Source organism: Carassius carassius, chromosome 43, assembly GCF_963082965.1.
Source record: "Carassius carassius chromosome 43, fCarCar2.1, whole genome shotgun sequence".
Lineage (NCBI taxonomy): Eukaryota > Metazoa > Chordata > Actinopteri > Cypriniformes > Cyprinidae > Carassius > Carassius carassius.
Window position 1 is genome coordinate 4,128,840 of NC_081797.1, and position 13,094 is coordinate 4,141,933.

Here is a 13,094-nt window from a genome sequence, read left to right on the forward strand (position 1 = left end):
CACCACACACAGATGTGTCAAGGAATTTGGCTTCAGTTGTCGTATTCCTCTTGTTAAACCACTCCTGAACCACAGACAACGTTAGAGGCGTCTCACCTGGCCTAAGGAGAAGAAGAACTGGACTGTTGCCATTGGTCCAAAGTCCCTTTTTTCAGATGAGAGCAAGTTTTGTATTTCATTTGGAAACCAAGGTCCTAGAGTCTGGACGAAGGGTGGAGAAGCTCATAGCCCAAGTTGCTTGAAGTCCAGTGTTATGTTTACACAGTCTGTGATGATTTGGGGTGCAATGTCATCTGCTGGTGTTCGTCCATTGTGTTTTTTGAAAACCAAAGTCACTGCACCAGTTTACGAAGAAATTTTGGATAACACTTCATGCTTCCTTCTGCTGAGCAGTTTTTTGAAGATGCTGATTTCATTTTCCAACAGGATTTAGCACCTGCCCACACTGCCAAAAGCACCAAAAGTTGGATAAATGACCATGGTGTTGGTGTGCTTGACTGGCCAGACCTGAACCCCAGAGAGAATCTATGGGTTATTGTCAAGAGGAAGATGAGAAACAAGAGACCAAACAATGCAGATGAGCTGAAGGCCACTGTCAAAGAAACCTGGGCTTCCATACCACCTCAGCAGTGCCACGTACTGATCATCTCCATGCCACACCGAATTGAGGCAGTAATTAAAGCAAAAGGAGCCCCTACCAAGTATTGAGTACATGTACAGTAAATGAACATACTTTCCAGAAGGCCAACAATTCACTAAATTTTTTTATTTATTTATTGGTTTTATGAAGTATTCTAATTTGTTTAGATTGTGAATTGGTGGGTTTATGTTAAATTTGAGCCAAAATCATCTCAATTAAAAGTACCAAAGACTTAAAATACTTCAGTCTGTGTGCACTGAATGTATTTAATACAGGAGTTTTACGATTTAAGTTGAATTACTGAAATAAATGAAAAATAAACTTTTCCTCAACATTCTAATTTACTGAGAAGCACCTGTGTGTGTGTGTGTGTGTGTGTGTGTGTGTGTGTGTGTGTGTGTGTGTGTGTGTGTGTACCTTATTTCTTGAAAGAAGGTGAAAATACAATATTGCAATCATAAACATTCCTACTGTATTCACATGGAATTTGTTTTTTCATGTCAACTGAAACGGCAGGTGAGGTTTCATCAGGAAAAACAGGATTTGGACAATATTTTAGCTGACAGCTTTCGAGAATTGTCTGAAAAGGGTTTAAAGTTCTGGCAAGGTTCTCTAAAGTTATGAATATTCTTCCAGTAATGTTAACACAATGTTCATTCAAAGTGATCAGCTCTTTAAATAATACACCTCAGCAGGAGAGCTCGAAAAAACGGGGGTTATTCTCGAAACATGAGGCTCTGTCAAAGTGGTGAGCTCTGACATTTAAGCTTTTTCTTCTGACATTTCCATGCAAGTAATGGTAATAAGGGCTGAGGAGATGCTGCTGCTTTTTTTCTTGAAAGGTGATTCTGGTGTGTAAAGTTTATTTTTGGAAAGCTGTGATGACCCTGGAGTGGAACTTATGAGAGGAAGGCCATTCATCCTTCAAGAAAACAGGTAATTTAACCTTTTCATAGACAATCCTTCAGTAATTTTGAAAGCATTTTTGAGACTTGAGATTTGCATCAATTGAAGAACCTCAGAGGATTGTGGGCATGGCTCTTTTGAGCTAAGCCAGTAAGCAATCACCTAAAACACTCTAGAAACACAAACAACCACTCAGTACACCTTAGTAACATCCTAACAACACAGGCAAAAACTTAAAACAATTAACTGCACAGCAACACAAACAACAACTGCGAACCCAAGTAACTGCATAGCAATGGTTTAGCAACAATCCAGAACAACACAGAAACTGCATAGCAATGCCCTGGGAACTGCTCAGAACCATAGATATGTATAGATTCCCTATTCGACGGCTCTGGATAAGTTGACTCACCATCTTGGAACGGTCAATTTTACGTCTTTCACCATGATAATCAATGAATATACAAAGATGTACAAGCGTATCACTTGCTGTTGTAGACTTACACAGTCAACACACTCAAAGGTTCGCAGACCAGTACAAAAATGGCGGATGGCTTATTTTATTTAAGGCAAATTAGATTAAGAGACACATCGATAAGTTCTTGCTTTCTAGGAATCAAAACCCTTGGTGGTGTTAGTCCCATGATCACGGTTTGAGCTACAGGAAAGCTTCCTTTTATATTGTTTAAACTTAAAACCAAATCTAGCTACCCTTTATCATAACTTCTGATAGTCTAGTATTGATTTTTTTTTAAGTTGCTTTTTTGAGATTTGTTATTTCTAGATAAAAAATTACAGATCAGTCTCTTTAATGTTTAAATTATCTCTCGTAACACAGACAACAATATTATTAAGTGGAGATCATATGGAAACCAGTGTTCTCCTGCTTCTCGTTTCTCTTGAGAAAAAGTAAGTAATCTCACTTTTCTTTTCTAGAGTTGCACACTGTGCTCCATTTTACCAATACAGTAGTCAAAGAGCACAATATGGGCAAATTCCCATCAAATAATCTGAGCTGCCGTTCATATTTATTATATAACTCAATACTCTTGCCGTACGTCAACTGCTGACTCATTTGTGACTTATTTTTACCACTGAGAAACATAAGGAACAAACATGTGTAAATGCTTGCCTGAGACCTCCTGGGCTTTGAGAGCATATCTAGAGGTTCTCTGTAGCTCCATATGCTACATTTAAGCCTATGTTTTGCTCATTCTCAGACGGCTCGATGTTTTTTAGCTGTCTCTGGTGTTGTTTCCGGTCTCCGTCTTTTTTGATTGAGGAGAAAGTGGGTGGAATGAACCTGGACAGGATGCTTCTGCTGCTGTGGTTTTCTGAGCATAAGAGGTTTCGACATGTCTCACTTTAAAAGCATCAGGAAATACATTCGCCCCCCTGCGTCATTGAAGGACACATCATGTCACCATCTCCGTTTGACCTTGATATCACTCTCAGCTTTGCTTTAAAGGAAATTACCTTGAATGTTTTTGAAGTAAAAAAAGAAACAACTTCGCATAAAGAATGAGGGAGGAAACATTAGACAGATGACTGGAGAGGATGATGACATTTTTATCAAAATCAGCATGTGGGAGAAAAATCACATTATGCAAATCTGAGAGACTGTAAATAATTAATAGTAATGGAATAGTTTGCTTTTATAATGCATGTCCAGGTAATTGCTTACTGTCTTGTTTTCTCTTGGTCATACCTTCAATAAAGAAATCGTTTGCCCAATAATGAAAATTTGCTGAAGATATACTCACCCTTAAGCCATTCGATATGTAGATGAGTTTGGTTCTTTATCGGAACAGATTTGGAGAAATGTAGCATTGCATCACTTGCTCACCAATGGATGCTCTGCAGTGAATGGGTGCCGTCAGAATGAGAGTCATACAGCTGATAAAAACATCACAGTAATCCACAGCACAGTCCATAACACTTTCTTTATACTCGTTTAACATCTTGTGAAGTAGTTTGTAAAAAAACAAATCCATCATTGGGATAGTTCACCCAAAAATGAAAATTAAATCATAAAATTATATCAATTACACATCCTCATGTCATTCCAAACCTCATGTCAGGACACAAATTAAGATATTTTGATGAAGTCCGAGAGCTCTCTGACACTACATATGCAGCAAGGGTCCTACAACGTTCAAGTTATATATAGGGAATATATTGATGGCCCATTAAGCTGATCTACTCTCAGTTGTATTTTAAAAATATTTCTTAAATTTATCAAAAGCAGCAAACATACTATTTACAAAGTGGGCTCAGCAGTGAAATCAATAATTCAAATCCAAAGAAAACAAATGCTAAATATTGCTTTAACATTCTAATACCATATTCGCAGAACTCAAACCACTGACTTCCTGTGTATAAAGACATTGTGTACCCGGGTTTACTCAGATTTTAATGTACTGTACACTGCGTGACCTGAAGAGTACAAATAACATGAAAGGCATGAAAACAATTGCCAGCGAAAATCGAACCTATTGTACATTTATTTACCCCAGCATTCAAACAAGTTGACAGTAAAGTTCTTCAGAATTGTACAAAAACATCCTGAATTAGTTTCTCTTTGCAGATTGACCGATTTTGATTGCATTGATTCAGTTTAGATCTCCACATTGGATATTCATTCATGTAGTTTGCCGATTCGCTTCAGTTATTGTTTCAAAAGTTGTCCACGTCAGCATTAATAAACAATGTTATTTTGTTCTTTTTTTTTCAACATTCTTCTTTAGTAATGCTCATAGTCATGGTCTTTTTAGTTCTTTTGGACATCAGCGCAAAGTAGTTCTTTCCTGTGGAAAACATTTATTTTCTCAGATGAGAGTCAGATATAAAATGAGCGTCTTTGACTTGTAGTCTTATGGGCCGCAGGACGAGCTTCTTCGTGTATCACATGAGAACAGTAATGGCAAATGGAGGTCACTGTAGATGGCAGACCGTTCCACAGACACTCCTGCGCCTCGTTTATGAAACACGAACCGAATTAAATATTTGAAATTGTTCATAAAGGCATTTTTGCATAAACTGTCAGACTCGATAACAACACCTCAGAAACAAGATCTTTCTGAAAATTTCAGCATTCTCTATGTATTTTTGCATTACTTGATGTTTCTTCACTGTTCTCGCATGTAAACAATGTAGTAGTCCAGTCCATGTAAGAATGATTTGTATGAACGATTTACATGCATTTCAATTACATGCATGCATTTAATGATTGTAAAAATTTATGTAGCACTAGTTTTCTGAACTATTTACATGAAAATTATTTATGAAGAGCGCCACAATTTATGTAAAATGATTAACAATTTTCAAGAATTTTTTTTACAAAGAAATTAATTCTGTTATGTAAACATTGTCATTATAATGGTGTGTGCTCAGCAAAAGCTAATTTGTTCAATTGTGCAATTAGATTACATTCAAAGTCAATGAAAAGATCTGAATAGATGCAAATTCTTGCTGGGCGGCGCAAATGACACAAATTGGGTACGTGAATGTAGTGAATATGCGCAATCATGTCCTTCGCGTATGTAGAATTTTTTTTATTTGAGCAGGAAAAATTTCCATGACGTATTGCCACGCAAGCCAATCATTGAAGAAGAGCTTGTTGACACACTTATTGTAACTGAAAATGGAGAGCATGAGTGATTTTTTTTTTACATTTTTTTATTTACACAAGTGACCCGAAAAACGCAAAGGTAATCTAGATTAATTAACACAGTGTGAATATTCACTTCGCTTTTGGTGTACACACACGATAAGTATGATCCCAAAATAAGCTGTTTTAATTTAATGAAATGCCACAGTTTATGTAAGAATGATTTTATGAAAGATTTAAGCAAATTTATCCTGCTTGCTTATAAACATTTGAAATTAAACCATAAAATAAAAACGTAAGGGCAGCAAACATCTTATTATAACCATACATTTCATATTTGTTTCATGCTATATTTACATGTAAGCATTATTTGTCTGGTTCATTTATACTTTTGGGCTAGTTTTGTTTATAAACTGTTAGCAAAGAGCATGTTCAGGCTAGCAGCAGTTGGGCAGAGTCGGCAAGAACTTCCGGAAGAACTTCCTGAACTCTGTGTTGAAGACGGTGTAGATGATAGGGTTGAGGGCACTGTTGACGTATCCTAACCAGGTCACGATGCTGCTGACGCTGCTGGGGATGTAGCAGTCTTCACAGAGAGCCCTCATCGTGTGCACTACGAAGAATGGTGTCCAGCAGAACAGGAAGACACCTGGAGATGCATAATCCAGCATTTAAAATGGCAGACAAGAAAACTGCATTGTGCTATAATAAACATGTTATAAACATATGTAAACAAGCATTAGGGCTTATTAGACACAAAAAATAAAAATCAAATGACCAAAAAAACATGAGCAAAAAAAAGTCATGTTCATGCCTAGGATGATAACTAATGAAGAATATACATATATATATTTCTTTTCTTTTTTTTTACAAACAATTATGTTTTACATTTGATCTGAGACTGAGATTTGAACGTGAATAGCAATGTGCATTGTGGAAATCCTGACCTTTAAACCCCCCCCCCCCCCCACTCTCATCTGTACTCAGGTTGACGAGAGGTGAAAGGATTGACAAGTACTGTCAGTACTGTACGGAGTACATCGGTGGTGCATCTCCCAGGAACCCGTGAAGAGGATAAGTGCATGTCTTAATGTGACGGCTGTCCCCAGTCTGCCAGCTGGACTAAAGTGAGGCTTACATCATAATCGGATTGGAGGATGAGTGAGGAATGATTAGCCAATGAGGGCCAGAGGAGTTCCTTGTTTCAGCACATGTGGAAAGAGCATTTGTAATCACTCCTCTAAACCCAGTTTAGAAGTGAGAGACTACTTTTTTTCATCTCTTAGTTTTTTTTTTTTGTTTGTTTTTGAGTACACAACACCTCTGACAGAGATAAGAGAGGGCAGAGGTGTAAATGTGCCTCTGCAATTTTATTCTGGTGATTTTGGGTGAAGATTTATAAGTGAAATTGCATATTTCAGATGCTGGAGGCCTCCATTTCTTTCTTAACAACTTTTTTTCTTCCCTTAATCAGTAGATCATATATTAAATATTAAAAGTCTTTTTTTTTCTCACAGGCTATATTCAGCCTGAGCGATTAAAAGTTCATAACTATATCGTCTATCATAACTTGACAACATGAATCTGAAATTTGTACATTTGTTAAAACCATATCTGCACAATTACAGTTGTTTTCTATACTTCTACATCTGTATAGAGAGCATTATTTAGTCTGTTTTTCTTATACATACAGTATTAATGTTATATTCCATCTCTACTGTGTTATTCCCATGTGTGTCTGCATTATGTCCGTACTTTCTTCTGCACTAGAAGCTCCTGTAATCAAGTCAGATTATTTGAATGTTTAAACACATTTGGTAGTAAAGCCATATGGCCCTGAGCTGTGACAGAATACTTGTACTTTAATAAATTATTTTATACAGCCTCTCAGCTTACCTACTACAACAGGAAGCACCCTCATGGCTTTCCTCTCCCTCCCGTTTATTTTCGCTCTCTTCCTTCGCCGGTTCTGGCTCCCGCCGGGGTGTGGGAGCATGGACACGGGACCCGGGCTGTCAGGATCGGGGAAGTTATCGTGCTCCAGCTCTTCTAAGGTAATGTCACTCAAGTCTTTCTCGATCACGGGTGGCAGAGGGGGTGGCAGGCCAGACAGCGGCTGCAGGGACGCGGCGGCCTCCTGAAGCTTTCTGCTGGCCTGCATGCTGCTCCTCAGTTTGGCCTTCCTCGCCGCCTCCCATTTCCTCAGGCCCCGGAACATCCCGCAGTACAGCAAGAGCATGATGGGACACGGCACGAAAAATGAACAGACGGAGGAGTACACCACGTAGTTGTTGTCCTCCAGCTTGCATTCGCTGTGGTCCCGGTTGGGGACGTTGTTGATTCCGAACATCACGGGGGAAGCCACAGCCAAGGCCAGGATCCATGTGGCTGAAAGCAGGACAATCTGTCGCTGGTCCACGTGTTTGCGGTTGTAGTTAAGAGGAATAGAGACTGCGATGAACCTGGAGGGAACCATGAGAGGTATTACAAAGACAGCCCATGCAAAGCTATTAAATCAACATTGAAATTATTCTTGACACTGATGAACACTTTTTTTTTAATCGTGATATGCTAGCTAAGCCACTGCTCGAATCTCTGATTCGCTGATTGAGTTGTGACCCAGTTAAGTGTTGACCTGATCCTCGGCTGAACCTTCAACTGCTAATCAGATAATAACACACATATTCAACTTGCGTGTGTTTTATAATGTGATTCCAGTTTACAGAAGGCTAAAGTAAAGGTAAATCTAACATAACCAGTGAAATGTCTAGGTCATATTTTACCCCAAAATAAACATTGAGAAGTAGAAATTGAACTCAAAGATCTAAGACTTTTGCTATGTACAGAAAAGGCCTATTTTTCTCAAATATTGTTCGCAAATCTGTCTAAATCTGTGTTAGTGAGCACTCCCACTGTACCGAAATAATCCATCCACCTCACAGGTGTGTATCAGGATGCTGATTAGACAGCATGATTATTGCACAGGTGTGTCTAAGGCTGGACACAATAAAAGGCCACGCTAAAATGTGCAGTTTTATCACACAGCACAATGCCACAGATGTTGCAAGTTTTGAGGGAGCGTGCAATTGGCATGCTGACTGCAGGAATGTCCACCAGAGCTGTTGCCTGTGAATTTAATGCTCATTTCTCTACCATAAGGGTGGAAATGTAGAGTGTGATTTGTGCGATACACCTATATATTTGAGATTCATGCATATGATTTTATTTAATAATTGGATGATTTGCTGTTGCTGTTTGTAATGACTGAGTTTTATGGTATCTATGTACGCCACTTGGGTGCATTTTGTGGTTTTAAACAGGCTTTATAAATAAATTTGAGTTGAGTTGAGTTCTCTTTGAATTTAACTGGTTCTTAAAGCTGAAAATAATCAGTGACAGAAACAGCCATGTGCCTTAATTATTGCAAACAGGAGCGTGAACCCTGAGGCATCCCAGCATCTCACCACTCATGTTTCAAACTACTCCTGATGCATGAAGCTGTTACACACAGCCGCGGTCCACAAATCTGCTCTCCACACATTGCTTTTTCATGCTGATTGTGTGGCGAGTTCTGCCAAGCGATGCGTTTGCAGCCTTTCCTCACATAACAAGTTTCACGCTGCTGTATCTCCACAGAGTGCTGTATATCTCTTAGCGTATATCTCATTAATCTCTCAAAACACCTTCTGCTGAGCCACACAGAATGGCAGGAGGCACTCGCCAGGCCAGCGATGGCGGTACAACGGAGGAGGGTCTCAATGAAGAATCAGTTGTAATTTCGAGGTGAAGCCTGCAACTTAATGCCATTTAGTTATTCTGAACACATTTGCTCAGTTTCTATCTCTACCCGTCTCTCTCTGTTCTTTTAATCATAGCAGGAAGCCACTTTTATTATAAATGCTATTTCATCGTGTCTTCAAAGACACCCACAATTAGGAAGATAACCTGCTGTGACCCTTACAGCTTGCAAAGTACAAAACTAGCTGTGCAAAATAAGTGTAGTGCATGAATTTGATTCATCAGTCCACGGCTCGATTCCCATGAGTTCAAACATCAGACTTTAAAGGCCTGTTTTACACAGCATTTCTATAACTCTAACCCCAACATAAAGTGGTTTCTGGGTTACCACAGTGAGTTTTTCTTTAATAATGACTATACATTTTTATTAGATTAGATTTAGTAGCTGCAAGCTACTGTTTATTGTCATAAAATCTAATTTGTGTAAGGATGGGAACAGGGTTATTATATTTACCTAAAACTATTATAAGTTTTCCTTATTTGTGTGAGAAAATATATGCTTTTAATAATTTGAAATAATTAAATAAATGATTAAGTTAATAATTAAGATAAAATATAAAAGTACATTTTTATTTAGTTTAACTGTAGTGATGTACTACGTTACTAAAACTACAATAAAAATGAGCAAAAGATGTACACATTTCGAAACAATAATAATGGCTAACACTAAGCTGCTAAACTAAATGACTAAAATTTAACTAAAATAAAAATGGAAAATATATATATATTTAAAACATTTACACAAAAGCTATTATAGTATCTCAGTGATAACACTGGTTGGGAATCACATTTACATGCAAATGGATATTCATTTTCAATCGTGCAGAATTTGTCCAAACTGAATCTGTACAAACTGTGTAGCATTTGAAGAGGTTAAAATTGACCTTTATTATTATTATTATTATTATTATTATTTAAGTTTTACACTAATTTTTTTTCTTTTGATGACTTTGATTAAAAAATGTGGAAAGCAGTCCATGACAAAACTTTCAAAAATTGTAATACATGGGCGTTATTTTACAGTTCTATTCAAAAAAATGTAATTGATATTTCTTATTGATTTTATATCAATAAAAATTATATATCAATTATTTAGCGTGGCCTTTAATTTTTCATAATTTTGTTTCATTATTATGATTATTGTTTAAGTATGTCTGTTCTTATTTACATTTATTTTAGTTTTAGGCATTTTAGTACTTCTGGGTTAAACAAAAATAAAAGCAAATTATGCTTATTGCTAACTGAAATTAAATGTAAAAAATAATAATATTTACTTTTGTTTTAGTTAAGTGTTTTTTTTTTTTTTTAATTTCTTCATGTTTTTTTTCTACATATTTTTTCACATTTTATTTCTTTATTTTTGATGTTGTTGTTGTTGTTTATGATGATAACTGTGTGTCCTGCAGTCAGACCCACCTGTCTATGCTGATGGCGCAGAGGTTAAATATAGAGGCAGTGCATAGCATCACATCCATGGTCATCAGTCCATCACATACGGTCATATTGAGGGACCAAACCCCATCCTGGAACTGAGAAGGAGAGAAAATCATCACCGTCTTTAACTCTTCACACATTCATTGCTTCTATCATCCATGCCTCTTTTTACCCTCACCATTTCTCCAATCCCTCCATTCACATGGCTCTCTGACCTCTCTAACCTTCCTCTAACCTTGTGTTCTTAGTGCCACAGCGGAGCGACTGTGGAACCTTAATTTCTCTATTATCAGCTTGGCATTGTCACAACATCCAAACACACACACACGCACACCACATGCTCCGGGGCTGATGGTAATTTAGTATCTGATACGCATCCTGCGGTCTAAAAAAAAGAGATAAAACAGCAGAGAGGAGAATTTAATGGCATTTTAATTATTGGCCTGGAGAAGAGGACAGATTCTTAATTGCTTTCTGGTAATGGGCTCTCTCCCATGCCAACGAGCCACTTTCACCCTACAAGTGGAAACCATGAGATTGTGGTGAGGGGGCTCATGTAAAATTGTAATTAAGCTACAGCTGACTCACTGGAGCATATTTCCTCCATGTCCTTGGCTTGAAGAGCCAGCCAGACTGCCATGAGCCGCTTGGTTCACTCCCGGTGAACTTGTCCCTGCTGTGTGGGGCCCTCAGTATCCAGTCTAGGGGACTCAGTAACCAGCACGGCCCGAATCCATGGCTGAATTGAATGTTCGATCGCTAGTTTTTTTGGAGGCCTCTTTGGTCTCGGAGCCTCACGGCCACATCCCGGGGTGGCAGACAATGCGTATTGTGTGATGTGTGTTTATGACGTCCAGCTCTGGCAGAGACAGACAGTCTCGGCAGGAGGGGACCAAATGAATGCATGTCTGCAAAGTGTTTTGCTGAAGGCTAACAATTGAGTATTGATGCTAAGTTTGTTTTGCACTGTTATGGAACAGTGTCATATAGCTGTTCATTAGAACGGTTAAGAATTTAATTAAAATCAAGTGAATAGATGAAAGGTTACGGATTACCGTTAACCCTAATTTATACGTCAAATAATGTTGAATCAAAAAAAAAGTTTTAAACATGTTTTTAGGTTAGGTTAAAAATTAACATTTTTTAGCTTTAATAGCTTTGTATGTGTATATAAGTGTATGTGTATAAACAAACACAGAAAAATTATATATATATATATATATATATATATATATATATATATATATATAGATAGATAGATAGATAGATAGATAGATAGATAGATAGATATTTAAGTAAATGGCTAATATATAATTTATTAATTTATATTTATGAATCTATTAATAAATATGTTACTAATTAAATATATAATTTATTATATACATGCACTCAAAATTAAATATTTACATATTTTAAATATTTTAATATTACATAAATATTGCATGCAATTTTTTTTTGAGCCAATATTGAATGAAATCACGTTATTACATATAGCAGACTTGAAATAAACTAGGTTTAGAATAGACAATAGCTAAACCAGCATGAAAGTGGTCAAAACTTACAGTGGCACCAATAAGAAGGTTTTACCTCGTCATTTAAGATGATCAGCAGGTAAACCAGCTTAGTGGGGTTTTAATGTAGGTACAAACCTGTTAGTTTTCTGGCCACCTTAGGCATTGTAGCCTACACATTAGCCTACATATTAATCTATATGAAATGAAATATCTAGGAAATGAAGTGCGTTGACTCACCTCTGCATACACGAACAGTGGTAAGACCAGAACAGCCAGCAACAGATCAGCAACAGCCAAGCTGACTATGAAGTAGTTGGTAGTGGTTTTGAGCGCTTTCTCCGTGTACACGCTCAGACACACCAGCACGTTCCCGCAGATGATGATGATGATCAATAATATCCCGAAGATGAGCGCTGGGAAGTTGTAGTTGGTGGTGTGGCTGGAGACGGTGAGGTTGGCTGGCATGTCTGCCTCTACAATAACCTGTCATCTGGGAAACCCTTGATAAAACTGACCGATAAAACCCGTTTCTTCTTTGCCATTATTTGCGCGTTTCTGAAAACTCCGAAAGTTCCGCTGAACTCCGAAGCGCTTTGGAACTGCGTCCCGTTATTTTCTGCCTTTAAAGGAGAAAAGACGGTCACAGTAGGCTCTAAAATCATCCCTGTTCATTCTTCGCTGTTTAATACAAAAGTTTTCTGTCAGGTCCGCATCTCATCTCAGCTCGAGCGCTTCTATTTCCATCCACCTGCGCGCAGTCTTAAAGCGGCTTACAGCGACGCGGGACTGTTAATATCTGGGACGCTTCATTATATTAGCCTGGGGTTATTGAAAACGATTATGTTTATAATAACATCACTTGTTAAAGTTAGTGAATGTGGCTGTATAAAGCCAGTGACGTGTCTTCGTTTCACCGGGTGTATCTGTACGCTTTAGTTTCATAATCCACGGGAGAGCTAATCTCGTGCTGCTGACGGTGGGTGTGACATTCTCCACGACTGGCTGAAGGATGGAGGTTTAAACCCTGCGTTATTTGAACGTATGCTGCAGTATTAAATCTCTTATTTAATAGGCGATTCGCACGGTGGACAAAAAAATGTATGTATATATATATATATATATATATATATATATATATATATATATATAAAATAGGCATCTTCCCCACAACCCTAATCCTACCCATTGCGTA

General features: G+C 37.7%; 1 protein-coding gene across 1 annotated transcript; it reads right to left on the reverse strand.

Annotated features, from left to right (window-relative positions):
* Positions 1-5,305: 5,305 nt before the first annotated feature.
* On the reverse strand, positions 5,306-12,883 carry drd4a (dopamine receptor D4a). The gene is made up of 4 exons (XM_059536580.1): positions 12,140-12,883; positions 10,371-10,483; positions 7,053-7,618; positions 5,306-5,805 (listed from the first exon to the last, which is right to left on the reverse strand). The coding sequence occupies exons 1-4, from the start codon at positions 12,365-12,367 to the stop codon at positions 5,594-5,596; spliced, it is 1,119 nt and encodes a 372-aa protein (XP_059392563.1). The 5' UTR covers positions 12,368-12,883; the 3' UTR covers positions 5,306-5,593.
* Between the last annotated feature and the right edge of the window lie 211 nt (positions 12,884-13,094).